The sequence below is a fragment of the Aulonocara sp. 'chitande type north' Nkhata Bay genome, linkage group LG4 (assembly GCF_057382095.1).
Source record: "Aulonocara sp. 'chitande type north' Nkhata Bay isolate Kocher_YH1m ecotype deep benthic linkage group LG4, A_spYH_male_GT1.1, whole genome shotgun sequence".
Lineage (NCBI taxonomy): Eukaryota > Metazoa > Chordata > Actinopteri > Cichliformes > Cichlidae > Aulonocara > Aulonocara sp. 'chitande type north' Nkhata Bay.
The window spans coordinates 30,344,715-30,363,923 of record NC_141347.1 but is presented as its reverse complement, the minus strand read 5'-3'; the positions used below and the strand labels follow the sequence as shown (position 1 = coordinate 30,363,923).

The following is a 19,209-nucleotide window of genomic DNA, read 5'->3' as shown; positions in this document are numbered from 1 at the left end:
TTTGCACTACTTGCAACTCAGCTGTCTTACTGCAGAATACTGCATCAGCACTATGTGACCACTTACCAGATCACAGTGAAGACTTTAGTGTTTGAATCAGAAAGCCAGCAGCAAAGTGCAGACTAAAGTCAGTGTCTGTTTAAAGTTTTAGAACTGCAATATTCTGGCAGCCATCATTTTTTATTTTATTTTATTTTATGATATTTTATTTTATTTTGGCAGGGCAGGAGCATCTTTAGCTTATGCTGCATTCCTCCTGATACTCCCACCTCCATCTCTTCCTGCTATTCCTCCTTCTCTGCTTGTCTCAAAGGGAGGTAAATGAAATATTCAGAGGGGGTGCCAGTGCAGTTTTTCTCCATTAGTTTGATGTATTATAGGATGGCTGCTGAGATTGGGCTGCACCAGGGAAGCTAAACCCAGCAGGTGAGAGACAGCAGAGAGACTGCAGGTTTCAGCGTCCATCTCCATTAGTGGCTTCTGATTAGGAGTCATAAGCAGTTAAACTCATACATCCCTTTGAACACAGCATGTTTTACTGATCACTGGGGCCAACAAAAGCTTTAGAGTTACTTTAGTCAACATGATCATGTAATGTTCTTGTAGGGACATTCACAGTGGTCAGTTGGAGTTTTTCATTTCACTGACAGCAGTGTGTTTGGGCAGTATGCTCTGTGTGATGCTTGATTCAAATAAAAAGACTTAATCAGTCCCTGATATTACACTTTAGTAGCAGTCGTGCATATTCACTTAGCCGCTCTGCTGTGGTTAAGTAAGTACTCAGTGGACCACATGTAACATTCATTTTTTTCCAGCATTAATATTACGTTTTCTTCTTTTGCTACATATTTCCAGACCTATAAGCTGAATGTAACACTGGCTCTTAAAGTGAAAACCAGCTTCTCATTACAAAAACAGTGATTTTTCTAAATGTTAAAACAGCAGGATGCATTCAAACAGGTTAAACATTTGGAGATCCCTGTGATTAAGTTTATTTTTATGGCATTTGGTATAACTTGCAGTGCTGAAATGAATAAAAATGAATCGTAAGAATATCTTGAACAGTTTGAGCTGTTTAAGGCAGAAACAAGGTGTGAACAGTATGGCCTCTGCTGTAGCCGGTTTGTCAGAGGGTGTCTTGGGTTCATAATGTCTCTCCTCGGTCGGGACCACTTTCATCCCCTATAGAGCTGTGATCTTCATGTCAACGCTTTCCCGGATACTCCTGATTAACTCCTTCATGTTCAGAAAATGAATGAACTGCCCATCCCTGATCCCCTTTCGAGCTTTTCTCCGGCTGGCGGGCTGTCGCATCCTCTTCTTGCGCAGAGCTGCATGGCAACGGGAGGAGGAGGCAGCTCGGGATGAAGGAGGGTACCAGCGTCCCACGTGTCCTCCTCACCGCAGACCCAACGCATTGCTCTTCGGTTTCCCATCCCTTCGTTTCCGCATACTGCAGATTCGCATATACACACACATACAACCTCATCCATACACCCATACGCACCCGCGCAGGCTTGCGGAGCTATGATTCCGCGGTGCGCACTCTCCCGTTCCACACTATTTCTAAACTGATCACTCTCTAGGCCTGTATCCATCATCTCCGACAAAGGCCTGTCACTTCTTTTTTTCCTCATTCTGATATGCAAATCCAAATTCTCTGTAGCAGTGTTGACCGGAGCTGAGAGGGCGAGTGATAGAGAGGGGGAGAGATGAGAGGAGGCACATCGTCAGATGTTTAGTAGATTGATTTTGGATCCTCGCCATCATTTGTGTGATTTTTTTAGTCTTTTCTTCACTCCGTCTGCCGGGTTCGTGACATCCTGCGGCTCTCCATGCTGTAATCCGGGGGAATATGTGAAGATCATGCTGGCGGTGTGGTGCTTCACGGTCTTTGCTGCAGTGGGCGAGAGGCTTGCAGTCTCAGGTAAGAGAGAGAGAAGCGAGCGAGGGGGTTTGGATCGAGAGAGGGAGAACCCCTTTCGTTTCCTTTGCATCCACTCTTTTTTTCACCGTGAACAGCACTTTTCGAACCCCGGTGTAGGCTCGTAATTTTACTGTAGCGGGATCTCGGTGCCAAACAGCCCACTGGCCTGAAAGCACAATTTGCTGCATCAACACATTCCCACTGCAGCCTCATTACCTATAACGTATCCATAACCATTTCAGACGAGCATTTAGGAAGAAACATCTACAGCACTAGAATATAACTACATTTTATTGCCCTGGGATGACGATTTGTGAGCCTTTCATTTGTATACTCACAATATGCAGGCTTATATGAGCATCCCTATTGTAGATAATTTAAGTAATGACAAGTATTCTAATTATTTTCCATCAGAGCGTGCACGTCTAGCTATATCCACTATTTCTATAAAATACTATTACGGATAAATAATGTTCACTGTTAAATTAGGTCACCAAACCGTGAGCTTACAGATGAAGACGCTCACAGGCTGATTTGTTTTAAATGTGCATTACTTTGTGCTTGTTTTTTATCCTTAAAGAAATCCCCGCTGCTCTGTTTGGGCAGGTTCACTTGTGTTGCTAACTTGCAGTGCCTAGTGGAAACACACTGTGAGAGTTTTCCTCTTGTATTACATACAGGTGTTGACAGGAACCTGGAGCAGGATGGAAGCATGTGGGACTGGTTTGCCCCAGTGGGCCGGGCGGAGAGTGGGGACACTGCAACCGAGATCATTTATCCAAAGCGCCTCGTACAGCAAATCAAGTCAGAAGAAGAAATGGCTCATGACTACTTGGGTACCAGGGTGAAGAATAGCACCGGGGACACCTTGGTGAGCTTACATCCTTAATTCTGTTTATTCCCATGCTGTAAAGGATCCCAGACAAGGTTTTAGGACCCTTCCTAAATAAAAGAAACTGATACATTTCACTCTAAATTGAACAAAAAGAAACTATTCCACGTGAGTAATGCATAAATACATGTTTCAATGAGAACTTAAAAACATTTGCCCTGCACTAAAATCAATCATTTCCTGCATTTATCGAGGCATAAATGCAGGAAATCCTTGACCATTTCGACTGCAGATAACTGCATGCGTGTACAAGGGTGTGACAGCACCAGGACAGACTTTTATTTTGTTGGTGTCAACCTCCTTTTCCTCCCTGTCAGTAAAACAGTGCAGTGCTCAGCTCCCCACTGCTCATGCGGCTCCTGCTACACAGAGATAACAGCGCAGGGCGGTGTATTGCAGCAGCCTCTACTCCTTGCGATTTTGACCCATTTAGTCAGTGAAAATCCCTTTGAATGTGAAGTGAAGCAGCGTCCGGTGGGTGTTACCAAGAAGAGTTGTTGCTTGAAGCTATTTTTCCCTTCCCTAAATTTAAGCTGTAACCTCTAGCAACAAGTTATGAAACAACACTTGGCTTTCTTAATACGCACTGCTCAAATGCTGGTTAATCAAAGAGCTGTTTAAATGCCGCGCGATATATGAAGCGACCACCATCTCCACAGGACAAAGGTAGACTCTCTTGAAATAGTCGCATCATCTGATAACTCGGATGCCACGCTGAGTCTCTGACTTCTTTATTATTCAGTAGTGTGTTGAAGTATGTCCCATTAATTATAGAACAGGCCTGTGTAAGAAGTGCTGGATGGTCCAAGAGGTTTGAGCACTCTCCCCCATCCACTGTCTCTCCCATTCTTTCTCTCTCTCTCTCTCTGACAGTATATTAGGCTCAGTACACACACCAGAGTCACATGCTTCAAGATTTGACTGAATACATATGCTATAATCTTGGGAAGAGATGGTGTCTTAAATAAGCATAACTATAATATGTTCATAAAATGGTTTTCCGTAGACAAGATTTCAAAAGTCTCAGCTGCCTCACTTGCTGTGTTTTGTTTTTTAAATATTTAAGATGCTCGGAATAAGAGACCAGATAAATTTAGAAGCAGCAGGGAGGGATGAGCTGAACTTGTTCTTTTTTTTCTGTCACATCACACTGTGTTCAAAAATAGATGAAGCAACATTTTGGCTGATTTGATTTATTTGGTTTTGCACATTGCGTTCATTTCGGCATAGCTTAAACTCTACAGATTATTAGATGAATATAGATTAGCATCTAGAATCAGATGTTCTCAAGGAAAAAGATAAAGGTATCATAAAGGTATAAAGTTATGGAGCAAGGCAGTTTGTGTGAGAGCAATGCTAGCATAAATCTTACAATGTGTTGTTTGAAGTGTTATTTTATGCAAGAATGTATATTGAACTTTAAGCAATTTACATTTCAGTATCCACAATGGCTTTAAAAGATCTGTAGCAGGTGGGGGCTGCTGGAGACGAAAATAATGATGTGACACAATTGAAGAGGAGTTTCTAAAAAGGACCTTTTAGTGTGATTGTTTCGGCTTTGAAACCAGCAACAATGAGAAAGCGACTGAGTGACAGATTCAGACAAATATGAACTTTTTTGATATTAAGTCTTTGTGATACCATCAGCAGCATCAGAGCAGCTACTTTGTCTTAAAAATAATGTCTTTCAGCCACGTCAAGAACAGTTAAATAGAAACAATCTAAAGCAGTAGAGCAGTGTTACTGTACAGGGACAGAGGTACCAAGCTGCAGCCTCTCCAAGACAATAGTAAGAAATCTGTTGTCTGTACTCAATGGAGGGAATAATTTCTGCATAGTGATGCGTTTTATTGTAAAAGCCCAGTGATTCACTGCAGCCGGTTCCTCCAGACTGAGTTCAAAGCCACGCTGGCACAGTCGAAGCTGCTGAAGAGACATACTGTTTGGTCCGCAGTAAATTTCACTCTCTCCTGCCCCTGCGGTGTCCTTACGTCCTCAAGCCTGGCAGCTGACCATCCGGGGACACAGCATGGCTGAATACATAGGAGTAACGCTTTCTCCTCTTCCTATCCTCCTGTGAAGACCTCCTCTATTTATCCTTATCACGAGACTCCAGCTTAGCTCCTAAACAGCCATAGCTCTGTGGAGTCAAGCTTGCCTGAAAGCTGGCAGCCAGTGCTGATCAATGCAGACTTTATAAATCATAATATCTCAGCTGCTGAGATGCTTTTAGACCTTACACTGTATTGATTCTGCTGAATTATTCATGAGACTTTTTCACAACCCTTCTGTGGCTTTCACAGAGTGACACATCTAACCACAATTGTTTTGTTACACTTTAATTTATCAGCTGTCAAATCCATCTCTCTAGCGTTTTTTTCTTTTTTCTTCTTTCAGCCTGTCCACTTGGCCCAGAGCTGTTTCCAAGTAGAAGCCTTTGGACGCACCTTCACTTTAGACCTGGAATTAAATCAGTTAGTATTACCCTGTAAATTTATCAGATCTGCTTTTTTTTTTTGCACATTTTGTATCAGTGGGTGCTCTTAATTTACTGCAGCTGTTCTAATTAGCATTTCCCCACACTTAAGCAAATGCACTTAGCGCCTCTATTATGTTTCATGTCAAGATGGGGAACACCAAATAAATTTGTGGGGAGAACAGACAGCAGAAAAAAATCCCAGTTTATTATTATTATTATTATTTCTGACTAGAAAGGATGCTGTTGCAAGTATTTATAATATCTTATCTCTCTTTGCAGCCATCTTCTGTCTTCAGATTATGTAGAACGGCACTTTAACCAGGATGGCAGTCCCTTTCAGTCTGTGGTAAGGTTTTCTGCATAAGGTGGGATGCTCACATGATTTCAGTGCATGAACGTGATTCAAAGCAGCATTATCAGCATATTAAAGAGAGTGACCAGAGCAGCAGTGCAACACTCACTTAAAGTTTTGCTTCCTCCTGACAATCCTGAACTGATATAGATCAGATTATATAACAAAATCCTTCGGCTCAAACTGTATTTATTTTTATTATTCTTATTTTAGAAGTAAAACACACTTTTTAAGCCATCTTTTTTAAAATTATTGTGCTGATGTTTTCTACTATTTGATCACAACCTCGTGCTTTTATCTATTTATGGAAAGTGCATTTCGTCCTCCCTGCTTTAGAAGTAAGCTCGTGAACATTACCGGTCTGCACATATGTGGGTTTGCCTATCAGTACGTATGCATGCCTCTCTGCTTTTCTCAGACTGCTGAGAAAGAAAGGAAGTGATCGCCCGTGGTGTAAAATCACAAGCCCACGGAGAGAATCGTCGAGCGAACGTGGAAACGGGATAAAACCTTGACATCTAACGATGAGCTGTGTGCTTGTCAGGAGGGACCAGTGGAATGTGACTGCATTGTGCAAGCCAGGAGGGATGGCTAATGTTTGTTTTTTTTCTTCGCTTTTTCGTGGACAAATGTGCCACTCACTGCCCCCAGCACCCACCCACCCACTCAGCCAGCTCTCACATCCCCACCCACAATCATTTCGAACTCTCCTTCGGTCCTCCTGACCAATCACAAGCCTGTTTCCATAGCAACCAGTTAGCTCAGCAGTGTCATTAAGTTCTTGGCAGCGAAGAGAATGAAAGAAGACCGAAAGGGAGGGAAGAGCAGATCTGGAATGAGAGGAGGAGGAGGGGGATATATGGAGTAAAATGCCAGTTAATACAAAAGCAAGATGAGCTTTGGGATTGGGGAGGAGTAATTCTGGGGGTGTATGTGTGTTCACAGGCAGTCAGATTGTGCCTGGAGTGGTGAAAAGAGAGAAGGGGCGTGCAGGGTTGAGGCTGGAGACCTGTGGTTAGACCAGATTGTCCCTCAGCTGGATGGAGGCTTCATGTGATGATGCCGCTTCTTCTGGACATAGCAGGCATGATGCATTCAGGGCAGCACTTAACCAGAGTGATCCCTGTGATTAAAATACTTTCAAGTTCAAAGGCATTGTTTCCCTGAGCTGCTGTTGTGAGGTCAAAGCGCCCTGCTGAAATCAATTTAATCCAGGTGAATCAATGGTTCTCACATTTCCCGCTGGTTCTCTTCACCGCTTTAACCTTGCAAAGCAGCGTCAGTGCTACATGACAAGAGCAGATTCCTCTTTGGGTTTTTTTGCGTTTAGTCGCAGCCTGTTTGCTGTACAGTTACTCCACATTAAATTTTAAGAAATAACTGTGTGGGCAATGTTAGTGTTGATTTATTGAAGAGGTCCTTGGGCATGGTGTACTTCCAGCTCTATTGTCAGTAGAGTAAAGGAGTGGAGAACACGATACAAGTAGGTCATAAACTGTGCCACTAACATCTTAAAACAGGAAAGCACGGAGAGGTTTTTCCTCACTTCTCACCTATTGTGATATCAAATGATCTATGAAATTGTCCCTATGAAGCTGAGAGTGTGTCAGCAGAGGTTATTGTACTAAGCAGTGGTTCTTTGTCCTCACAGGGAGGGGAACACTGCTACTATCAGGGAAGGTTAAGAGGTTTACCAGAGTCCTGGGCAGCTGTCTCCACATGCCATGGCTTGTGGTGAGTTTGACAGTAGACCTTGTCTGTAACTTCAAATACTAACTCCCTGTGTGTTACAAATTAGCCTCCCAAACTCACCCTTTATTCTTCATCTTGTTGGTGGTTCTCAGTGGCATGTTCTCTGATGGCTTCTTCTCTTACGGTATTGAGCCCTTTCACAATGACAGCAATCAGGTAAATGACCTGTGACTATAATACAGATTTTTATAGTTAAACATTTTTGTTTTAGGTCCTAATCTTAATATTTTCACTTTAGTATGATGGTGCTCACCTAATACGCAGGATGCCTGATATCAGACTTCCGGCCCATTGTCCAGGTATAAAGCCACACTTATCTTACATTCATGACACATTTGACTTCATTTAGGAAAGAACCTATGCCAAGCGCAATTTTTCAAAAGTCTGAAAATAAATGTCACTTTTTGATTCACAGAAGCTGCTCAAAAGCAGCCATTTTCAAAAATACAAAATCATTTCATAAAAATAGATCAAATCAAATTCATAAGAAATGGATAAATAAGCTGGGTATAATTAAATAATAAGAATAATTTTAAATATATTACATTCACAGTGTTCAAAAGGGAACCTGTTTTGTTCCTTTCCAACCTTGTTGTTATGTTAAATTGCAGAGAGTAGCTTTGTATCATTCAAAGTTTGTGAAATAAGCATTTTTAGCTCCCTTCCTCCAGCCTTGAAGTCAACCTTCTTCTGATTGGCTGCCATTCCTGAACAGTAGTTGGGTCATAGCCCGAACGTCCTGGTTTGGATGACCACATTTGGCATATTTGCTCTCAGTGACATCACACAGAGCCAAGTGTAGAGAAAACATCTAAACTGAGCATTTAGAGTAGTCAGACACAGAGCTTTTGGTTCATAGGAACTCTCTGCGTATTATTTGAAAAATTTGCAATGTTTAACATTATTATTTGCTCTTGTAACAGTACATATGTTTCAGAAAATGAGTAAAATTATAACAGGTCACCTTAAAGATTCGATTTTTCATTGTTTAAAGCCAACTTGAGCTAATAATTTTCTGTCCTCTATCTTCCTTAAAAAGTAATATTTCCCTCTAACTGCCTGCAGCTCTGCTTTTTTATGTGTCCAGACTGTACAGAGGACAGTGAGTGGGATGGCAGAGGAGGTGATGGTGATGATGATGACAGACCGGACCAAGTGAGGGAGCAGCAGGCGTCTGGGGGTCTGCGACGGTCCAAGCGAAGTGTTCGCAAGCCCTCTGTGCAGACTGAGACCAAATATATTGAGCTGATGGTGGTCAATGACAATGATATGGTGAGTGCTAAAGGTTCTTGGTAGCCTGATGACTGTAGTGTGTACTGCTTAACCACATACCCCATGGTTTGTCCAGTACTTCTCCTTATTTATTGTCTAAAATTTCAGTGCCACAATCAATAAGGACATAAAATCTCCCCAAAATTACAAATGTACTTGTACAGAGAGGAGCAGTACCTAAATATCACCAGGATTTGCATGGCTAACAGTAAACAAGAATAGCTGCAAATGCTTGTCTGATAGCAGTTTGTGAGTAAAAAATAGCAAGTTAAAAGATAAATCAAATACAGAGCCCAGTAACAAGTAGAAATATACATTTTATCATCATAATATCAGCATTTAAATTAATACCTTTTTTTAGTGGCCAGCTCAACAAAGAAGGATGACACACTGCCACTTGCAGAGCAGTGACCAGGTGTTCTGCAGTATGGCTAATCCCACTCAGCTCCACTCAGGAAACCTTGCTACGCAAACAGAACCCACATAGAGCAACCCCTCAAGAGGGCCTGGGGCTGTCACATATTGCTAGTTGTACACAAACATATGAGCTTTTATTTTTATATAGCAACAAAGCTGCCAGAGGCCAGGCAGTCCAGTTTCATTAGCTCCAAGCTTACACTGACATCAGAATATGTTAGGACTGGACAGTGTACAGGTGTTCATATGCTAGTTGAACGTTTCTTAAAGGAATACAGACAAAGCAATGGATATGCAATAAGAAAAAAACTGTGACAGACTGACCTCCTTTGACAGGTAAGGATGGATAAGAGTCATGGTAAAACTATAAACATGAAGAGGCAGAGAGACTACAAACCTAGAAAACTAAATTAAAGAGAAATATCTGGCAGAATAGATGATATAGAGTGTAATCAAGGAAGTGGAAATAGGTGCATAATGAGACACAGGTGTAGACAATCAAGACAATCAAAAGGGGAACAAAAGACTCACAGGAAGACACAACAGATAACCCACTGCTGAAGTAAAACAGGGAACAAACTGAAAGGCACAGACAAACTACTAGGTACAGAGCTGATGCAAACTTACACTGAACAGAATGCAGAAAGAACATTGGGGGAACACACAAGTAACACTCTGATGAAACTACAAGTCAAATACAACAGATTTCATTGTTAAGCAAAAAGCAATATTTGCATTTCATTTAATTAACCGAAACTTTGCCACTTCAGTTGACATTGGTCATGCAAGAAGTACATTGAAACATTCCATGTAACTCATTCCTTATATCACTTGGTCAGTACAAGTAAATCAAATTACATGTCTGATTGTGTATTTGTGTGTAGCAGAGCTGATGTGATCCATCTCTTAAGCCATCTGTGCGTCTTTTCCTCTACAGTTTGTACAGCTGCGTCGCTCAAGCAGCCAAACCAAGAACTTTGCCAAAGCTGTGGTCAACACGGCGGATACGGTAAGTGATCGGTTTGCAGGAAATTAATCCTCCTACTGCTAAACTCTGCCTTCTCACTTCGCCACCTGTCAATAAACACGTGTGTGTGTGGGAATGATCTGTCCCAGATGACACTTACAAAAAATCAGACCAAAACACCAAATGAAGCAGTGCACTGATGGGCATTTTGTGGTCCTCAGATCTATCAGGAACAGCTCAACACAAGGATTGTACTGGTCGCCATGGAGACCTGGACCTCTAAAAATATGATGCCAGTAGTGGAAGACCCATTGACAACGCTGCAAAACTTCATGAAGTACAGGAAGGACAACATCAGAGAGCAGAGTGATGTAGTCCATCTTTTCTCGTAAGACCGTCAAAATAAATAAATAAAATTTTAATGGGAACTAAAGCTTATGTGATGTCTGGACTTGCAACTTTGGCTTTCCTGTGCTCACAGAGGGCGTAACTTTCATAGTAGCCGTAGTGGGACAGCCTACACAGGAGGGGTGTGCTCTCCAACAAGAGGAGGAGGAATTAACGAGGTAAGGAAAATATAACATGATTATAATTTTCTATTACACAGATAGGGTTTATTATAAATTTTAACCTAAAATGAGTAATCCATCCATCCATCAGTTTTCTTAATACCTTATCTATTTGATGGCCACTAAAGGTTATCTCAGCTATCATAGCGCGAGAGGTGTGGTGCTAACTACTGTATTACTGTGAATCTCTAATTGGACTTATAATATAAATTGAAATTTAGTTGTAAAGCCAAATTTTAAGTTTTTATGTATTTTTGTTATAATATTAAAATCAAATCATCAATAAGTAGGACTAAGTTCTCTGATTTAAAACATAGCTGAAAATAATTTATATGAAGCATATATTTTCAAGTAGGTACAGCAAAAAAAGTTGCGAGACTGAACCTGCTCAGTGACTGGGGCTATTCTTTGTGCAGTTTTCATGCTCATGCTTATGTGGGATTCCTGTGGGTGCCCAGGTTTCCTCCCTCAGTCTAAAGATATCTGTGTTTGATTATCAGGCGATTCTAAATTGATTGTGTGGAGGTGAAAGTTGGCTGTGTCTCTGTGTTGGACTGGCAGCCTGTCCAGGCAGAGGGACCAGGTGTCCCAGCACAGCAGTTTTATCCTGTTTGTAAGTCGTAGAATCAGCACTGAGGCAGAGACGAGCTACTGCATAAGTTAGATGAGTGTAAGTATTCTAGGGTCTGTTGAAAAGTGAAGGACTAGTGGAACAGGAGACTGTTGCAGTAGAGAGAGGACAGAGGGAAAGTGAAGCTGTCAGTTTACTGGTCACTATAAGTTCCTACCCTCATATATAGCTAACAAGCTTTGGGTTGTGACCAAAAGAAATAGATCACAGACATAAGCAGCAGAACTGCAAGTATCTGTGTTCTCTTTTAGAGATAGCACGAGGACCTCAGCCATTTGGGAGGGACTCAGAGCAGAGGCACTATTCCTCCAAATTCAAAGAGCCAGTTGAGGTGGTTTGGGCATCTGGATAGGATGCTTGTTCAGTGCTTCCTAAGTGACGTGTTTTGTGCAAAAGCGTGTAACTATTGCAGTTTGTACTGTGCATTAAATGCAGGAGTTGTACACGGGGCCACAGGCAACAATGATTTCCTTTGTCATTTTGTGGTGGATAAGCTCAGTCTCTCACAAACGTGCTCCTGTGATTAGCCAGCACGTCATAGAGTGGGTGGGAGGTATTGTCCAGCATTGTCCTTGTCTTGGACAACATCCGCCTCTCCGGCAACACCTTAAGGGAGTCCAGCTCCATTCCCACAACATTAGTGGCCTTACCAATCAGTTGTTTTGAGTCTGTTGGCATCTGCCACTGCTGAGATTCCTGCCTCCACAACACAGATGTAAATGACAGGGGGAGGATGGATGGATGGATGGATGGATGGATGGATGGATGGATGGATGGATGGATGGATAAACTCAACTTATGTGACTCACAATAAATATGTGTCGCAAAATATGTGTCCCCACTTCACAGCAAACTTTTACATGCATTCCATGTGAATTTGTTTCAGTATGGAAATGTAGGTGCGATGGCCATCACTTTGTGCCAGAGTCTTGGCCAGAACATTGGGATGAGGTGGAACAATGCACGTAACTCTGCAGGTAAGATAGAAGGAAAGCTTTATTTACAGGGAACTGTAAACCCAGCACTGGAGTGAATAGATTAACAAAGTAAGAGAGCAACATTGGTGCTGGTAGGATTAAGGCAGTGGGGGTGGAGGTGTTAGTGTCCCTGTCCAGCAGTTCTCTTCTGTAATTATACTCCTTCATTAGGTGATTAGTCACCTGCTTCCAAGAAGGAGGAGGTGGTTAAAGCATCCTTGCCACTAAAGAATAGGCTCTATAACCATCAGTTGTATTTTTCAATGCCAAACACATAGATCTATACTGTATCTCTTATCTTTATTTGTTATGAGTACAAGTTCATAATGTCTTGCAGCAGCATTTAAAGCGTCACAGCTTAAGTTATAAATGAAGATCAGTGCATTATTTTATTCCTTTAGTTTATGTCTGTCATCTTTGCCGTTCTTCACAGGAGACTGCAAATGCCCAGATGCCTGGGTGGGATGCATCATGGAAGACACAGGGTAAAATCCCTTTAAGCTACAGTTTTGTCTTACTAATTTCCCTGACTTAAAAAATGAAACACCTGTAACAGAGAGAAACTTTAAATTTTACTGTCTTTCGATTAGTCAAGCCAGTGATAATCACCGATGCATTTGATGCTTTGTGCAAATTTGCTGAAACATAAGACATCAGTGTGCCGGTCACCGTGTAAGAATTACAAATGGTGAATTGAAAGTATTTACTACATGAGTGATTTAGATTTAGCTCCCCTTGCCAGATGGAACAATAAAGATTTCAATTATTCATTTGAGTAATATCTTACTACAGATGGTAACATTTCTGTCAGATTGCGACATGATGGCACAGACACCCACAATAGATCTGGCATTCCTTACTGGCAGAAAAGTATCATGCTGTTTTTATTTTATTTCCTTGTCATGTAGTGTCTTGATCTTCCTTTGTGTTTTTTTGTCATCACAGATTCCATCTGCCCAGAAAGTTTTCTCGCTGCAGCGTTGACGAGTACATCCAGTTCTTGCTCCAGGGAGGTGGCAGCTGCCTGTTCAACAAGCCCAACAAGGTGAGGGCCATGTGGATATGTGGCCTGTGAAATCTTTTTTTAAATCAAAATACATATTTAATTCGGAGTCGCACATTATTTTTTTGCTTTAATCCTTTGAATAACCTTTACTTAATCTTTTACCTTTGTCTCTTTTAGCTCTTGGACCCTCCTGAGTGTGGGAATGGGTTTGTGGAGCCAGGAGAAGAGTGTGATTGTGGATCCCAGCTGGTAAGTAGCTGGCTAGACTGGTTAACCTACTGGAAACAGGTAGCGTCTCCACATCATGTCTATGTATGGGCCCCAAATGGTGTCTTGTTTTCTGGAACTCAGCTGTTTTCATGTCTGTGGTGGCAGGAATGTGCCCGTAGGGGAGGAGCCTGCTGTAAAAAGTGCACCCTTACCCATGATGCCATGTGCAGTAACGGACTCTGCTGCAGTGGCTGCAAGGTGAGCAGCCCTGTATTACAAAGAGCCTGAAAAGTAAATTAAACTGACTGAGTGAAATTTGAACATCAGGTTTACTTTGTCAGAGCATTTATAGTATTTTTCTCCTTTATATGTTATCAAAACTTCTGAAATTTAAAAGATTCAGAAAGTCTTAATTTATGCTGGTGCGGTGACAAGAACAAGAAGTGTGTCATGTTTCTTATGACTCACAACATTTTCAGACTTCTCAGCCTGTATGGTTGCGCGGCATGCATTAAAAATCACCCATATGACAACTGATTGACATGTTTGTCTGATGCCTTTTTTTTTTCTCTGATGCGTGTTAGTATGAGCAGAGAGGCGTGGTGTGTCGACAGGCTGTGAATGACTGTGACATCCCGGAAACTTGCACTGGAGACTCTAGCGAGGTAGCACTCTCTGTACACAACACTGAAAACTGTAAGATCACATAAAACGGCTTCCAGTTCATGATGTACTTTCCTACTTTTGCAGTGCCCTCATAATGTCCACAAGCTAGATGGATACATGTGTGATAATAGTCAGGTAAGAGATGGTTTTGGCTGTTTTCTAATATGCAGTTGAGTTTGTGGTACACTAATTAGCACTGTTTCACCCCTTTAGGGACGATGTTACAGTGGACGATGTAGGACACGTGATGGACAATGCAAGGGGCTCTGGGGCTATAGTATGTGTTAAACACATCCACAGCATCTCTTCCAGCATATGACATTTTTATTTTACTAGTTTAGTCTGATTCTGATAGTTAAAATATGAATATGTATATTTGTTTGTTTTTCCCATCTCAGATTCAGCAGACAGGTTTTGTTATGAGAAGCTGAACGCTGAGGGGACAGAAAAAGGAAATTGTGGCCCCGGTCCTGATGGCCAAGGCTGGCTCCAGTGCAACAAGCCGTAAGTGGCAAATTCCCGATTCTCTTTTTTGGTTTTCTTGCACTGTATGTTAGCATTTTCCTTATTATTGCACGGTCTGAATTTCAAGTGTCTCTTGAATGGTGGCCTTATTTTAAGATTTTCCACCAATTTCACTGAAAAGATTCAAAAGATTCAAACATAAAGAAAAGTGAGGAAAAATGGGCACATGCAATACTGCCGGTATGGTCATCCCAAGACAACAAGCAGCTGGACAGTGTCCAGAGAGACAACAAAAAAGGCTCCACAGAGCCTGACCCTTCCAGACATCCTGAAAATAGCAAAAGTTTGAAAATTAGAGGGATTCACACACCCCCAAAAAATCCACCCTGGCTGTGGCTCAGGAGATAGTCTTCCACTAATTAAAAGGTCTGTGATTCAATCTCTGAATCATTCAGTCCTCAAAGAGTCCTTGTGTGCAATCTCAACCAATTTACTGATGCATCAATCAGGAAGTCATTCATAAAGTTCTGTAAGGATGGAATAAAAACTCTGTCTATATGTGTATGAATGTGAAAGAGTCACCTGCTCATTCTAGGCGTGACCTGAACATAATCCTCAGTTGGCCTGTCAGTAAGGAAAAATAAAACTTCTATAAATGTATAGAAATCTATAATACATTTATGAATTGCACTGTTGGTGAAATGTCATGTTCCTTTTTTCTTATTGCATCGGCTTCTTTTAGAGATGTTTTATGCGGGTTCCTGTTCTGTGCTAATGTGACAATGAAGCCAAAGTTTGGAGACCTCCAAGGTGAAGTGACCAGCTTCACCCTCTATCACCAGAACAAGTACTTGGACTGCAGGTAGTCACATTAAATTCATCCAATCAGTCACAAAGGCTGTTGTCCATTAGTATCCCTTGGTGTTGTAATTCTAACTCTGTCCTATCTATCTCTCATGTTTGGATGCTTCAATTAGGGGTGGCCATGCTCTGCTAGAGGACGGCACAGACCTGGGCTATGTGGAGGATGGCACTCCATGTGGTCCCAACATGATGTGTTTGGAGAGACGCTGCCTCCCTGTGGCTGCATTCAACCTCAGCACATGCCCAGGATCCAACTTCGGACGCATTTGTTCTGACCATGGGGTAAAAGAAAAAAAGACAAAGCTAATATCTTCTCATTTTAGAGTGACACTGTCGATTTTTTCAGTCTAAATTTGAATGAAAAATTAATGTTTTTTATGTGAACTTTAACTGTTTCAACACCCTTTTAAGCATCACACATAGGACCTGCTTGAAGAACAGGCTTACGTTGATTATGTTGATCAATACCAAATCATTTTAATGTTCTTATATTCAACTGCCCCGTCTTTCTCTTAGCAGATAGCTAATTGGGCCTCTCTCCCATCAAATCTCTTGCAGACCTGCAGTAATGAAGTGAAGTGTATCTGTGATAGGGACTACACCGGGAAGGACTGCAGTGTCTTCGATCCCATCCCTGAGCCCACGGTCGCAACAGGCCCAGAGAAGAAAGGTCCATAGCAACTCTCACCCTGTCCATGTCTCTCTTTCTGTCTGCCTCTCACATCCCCCTCATAGTCTCTACCCATCATCCCTTTAGCTTCTTCATGTACTGAAGTCGACTACCTCACATTGGACAAAAAGGATAGTTTACCTGAATATTGTGAGGAAGTTAATTTTTAGACCACACAGTGTTATCCTTCCTGCTGAGTCTTGGTTTCAATGTTGAAAGATTGTGTGGGTGTGTTGAGACACATTTATCCATTAGAGCATGTGTATGTAGTGAATGTGTGTGTGTGGTGGTACTGTGTGCTTTGCAGGCACTGCGATTTTCAAGTGTCTTCCTTACTTTCTTGCAGTCTGCCAATGACACAGAGCAATTGAGCAGCTGCTGCTCTTATAGAGCCAAAAAAGCCAAAGCCACCCTGAGCAGGAGGGTGTCCAGCTGAAAGAGCAGGAGAGGTGGAATGAGAACAAAGTAATAAAACACTCTCTCCTTTGTATTTTTGTTACTGTTGTCTTCCTGACTTCCCTCGCTCACCCGCCTGTTCTCCCATCTCCACCCCATGGGCTGGTTACTTCCTCTTTCCCTGCATCTCTCTTTCTGTCTGCAGGTATCTTGCCATCTTTCTCTCTCTCTTTCTCCCTCTCTCTAGTTGATGTTGTTGATGTACAGTGTTGATGCTGTCTTCTGACGTGTGTTTTTTAGTGGTGTTGTTTTGTTTCTGCCCCTCCTCTTCCTCCTCCTCCTCCTCCTCCTCCGCACCCTTCCTTCCCTCCTCCTTCCTCTGCGCAGGTCCAAGTGGCACCAATATCATTATAGGGTCCATCGCAGGTGCTATTCTCCTGGCAGCTATAGTCCTAGGGGGAACAGGATGGGGATTTAAGTAAGAGTTCTGGCATGCCTTTCTGTACCTGTCTGCTTCTACCTAAAGGACGTCCCCGCCCCTCCCACTCTCACGTTTATGAACTAGATGCCCATTTGCAACTCACTGCCCAGCCCAGGGGAGGGGAAATGGGGAGTCAAGTCTGAGACGTGCTAATGCTTGAACCGCTTTTGGCTTTTAAGATCCATACAAAACACAACTACGCTGTAATCAACTCTGAGCTCCATCCTGCACCTTTCCTCCCTCTCCATCCTCTTTCCAGACCCATTTTTTTTAGTAATGACAGGGCAAGACATGTTTTTTGCCAGGAACCACTACAGCCCTTTTCTCAAGTCTACTAGAACAGACCTGACTTACCCTACTGGTGCCACATTTTCCCCCACCTGTTTACTCTCCATGTAAAGACTAAAAACGTTTTTGTTTTGTTTTTTTGACACTGGGTTTACCTAAGCATTCATTTTGTCATATACTCTTACGTTGGTGCTTTTAAACACCTGCATTATCCCTTTTCTCTGTAGGCAGCATCCTAACCTCAAATGCCCTTGCTGAAGTGCTCCTTCCGCACTATTCCACCTATGCATGCTTGCTATTATGCACTACTTATGGTCTGACCTAAAAGGACTACTGCTGCTCTAATAGACAGTCAGTATATATGATATATGATGTATATGATAATTCTTTGATATATAGACAACAGTAAATTAAGAAGCAATAAGTGATTCTTAGTTTATAGAATGCAGTCAGTCCTTTTGGGGCCAGAAGTGTCTGTGCATGTGTGCATGTGTGCATGTGTGCATGAGCCATAAGCAAAGTTTTCTCTTCCTAATCATACTGCTGGCTTACTGGGTAATATTATCAGGCATAGCTGTGGCAGACTTCTGTAGACCTGCTGCATGTGATGTGATCACTACAATGTGATGAAGATTTAGGGAAGGACTGGTAGATGAATAATGGATTGAGTCATTGTTTGAGTCATGATGGAGCTAATTCTGACTTGACTTGAGGCAGTTTGACAAGAAGGAAACTCATTTTTTTTTTAAATCCTTAAGTCCACTCTAAGTTGTGTTTACTTGCTTTGCTACTTACTTTGCTTTTTACATAGAATTATAACTTGCAAAGCACATTAATTCTTATTTGTGTGTCATGAGTTCTTCATTTCTTTTATCAATACTGACTTAAGTATCTCCACATTTTGTCTTCTCTCCTGGCGTTCTCATGGGATGCAGGAACATTCGAAGAGGAAGGTATAATATATCACCATGTAATCTGCACAGAGCTGCATCCTAAAAATATCCCACTATCTCATCCCAAACTCACTCCGCATGGCTGCTGACACAGTAATCCACCATCTGAAAATCATCTCCACAGAACTTATTCAATCCTTTCCATTTCAGTTCTCTCCTTTTTAAAAAAAATTTTAAAAATACTTTAGATCATTCCTATTACACCAGCTACAAAACAGTAAAGCAAAATAGCTTCTCTCATCGTCATCTCCTATCACCTATATCAGCATATCTATATTAATAAGTGCTTAATTTTCACTTGTCTTTCAGATCTGGTGGAGGATAAGATCTGTCTGTCTTTCTGTCTCTGTGTCCTGTCCACTTCTGTCTTCCTCCTCGCACTGTGTCATTTCACGTTGAAGAAGAGGGGAACAAAAAAAAAAATAGGTCTTCCACTACTGTCCCACAATATCTCCAAAACCTCTTCCGAGCATCGTTTCCTCCACGATCGCGTCTGCTCCTTTCGTCTGTCCTCCTGGGACCTGTGGAGCTCCTCTCACCATACCAGCCAAATCATACTCATGTGGCTGCTGCCAGCAGGCCACTGAGGATTACGTCCAGGCCACGCCTAGAGCAAGCAGGTGGCTCTCCCTGTGGGAGACACCGGGGTCTTCCTCCAGTCCAGTGGCTATACGAATGTGCTTTGGTGTCTGTGTACCTCTTCTCACGTCTCGGACAGTCTGATCAAGAACATATCAAAGGTGGACCAAATGAGACACGTCTTTCCAATGCCTGCCTGCACATAAACTAACCCGGCCGTCACTTGAGTAAATGCTGGACTAGCACACACAGACTGAAATAACATAACAGGGGCTGTATTGTTTCCTTTTTTTCTTTAAGGAAACAGACCTAAGATACAGTTCCTCCGAGGTCCAGACGTTGACAAGGTGCATCTTAAAATGGACAGAAATTAGTTTTTAATCTACAACATTTGGC

General features: G+C 42.0%; 1 protein-coding gene across 2 annotated transcripts; it reads left to right on the top strand.

Annotated features, from left to right (window-relative positions):
* Positions 1 to 1,339: 1,339 nt before the first annotated feature.
* On the top strand, positions 1,340 to 18,772 carry LOC147332957 (disintegrin and metalloproteinase domain-containing protein 11-like). Of its 2 annotated transcripts, XM_086289800.1 has the most exons (26): positions 1,340 to 1,927; positions 2,608 to 2,798; positions 5,217 to 5,293; positions 5,578 to 5,644; positions 7,302 to 7,384; positions 7,495 to 7,558; positions 7,641 to 7,701; positions 8,490 to 8,674; positions 10,029 to 10,100; positions 10,280 to 10,446; positions 10,540 to 10,624; positions 12,145 to 12,235; positions 12,669 to 12,720; positions 13,181 to 13,280; positions 13,419 to 13,490; positions 13,617 to 13,709; positions 14,036 to 14,116; positions 14,202 to 14,252; positions 14,331 to 14,394; positions 14,516 to 14,621; positions 15,325 to 15,444; positions 15,560 to 15,728; positions 16,005 to 16,116; positions 16,900 to 16,990; positions 18,217 to 18,234; positions 18,544 to 18,772. In XM_086289800.1, exons 1-26 carry the CDS (start codon positions 1,735 to 1,737, stop codon positions 18,557 to 18,559), a joined length of 2,481 nt encoding a protein of 826 aa, XP_086145926.1. In that variant the 5' UTR covers positions 1,340 to 1,734; the 3' UTR covers positions 18,560 to 18,772. The 2 variants fall into 2 exon arrangements, 1 of the variants encoding a protein (XP_086145926.1); XR_015128853.1 differs by lacking the exons at positions 18,217 to 18,234; positions 18,544 to 18,772 and adding an exon at positions 16,463 to 16,581 and having other exon boundaries at positions 16,900 to 16,984.
* Positions 18,773 to 19,209: the final 437 nt, after the last annotated feature.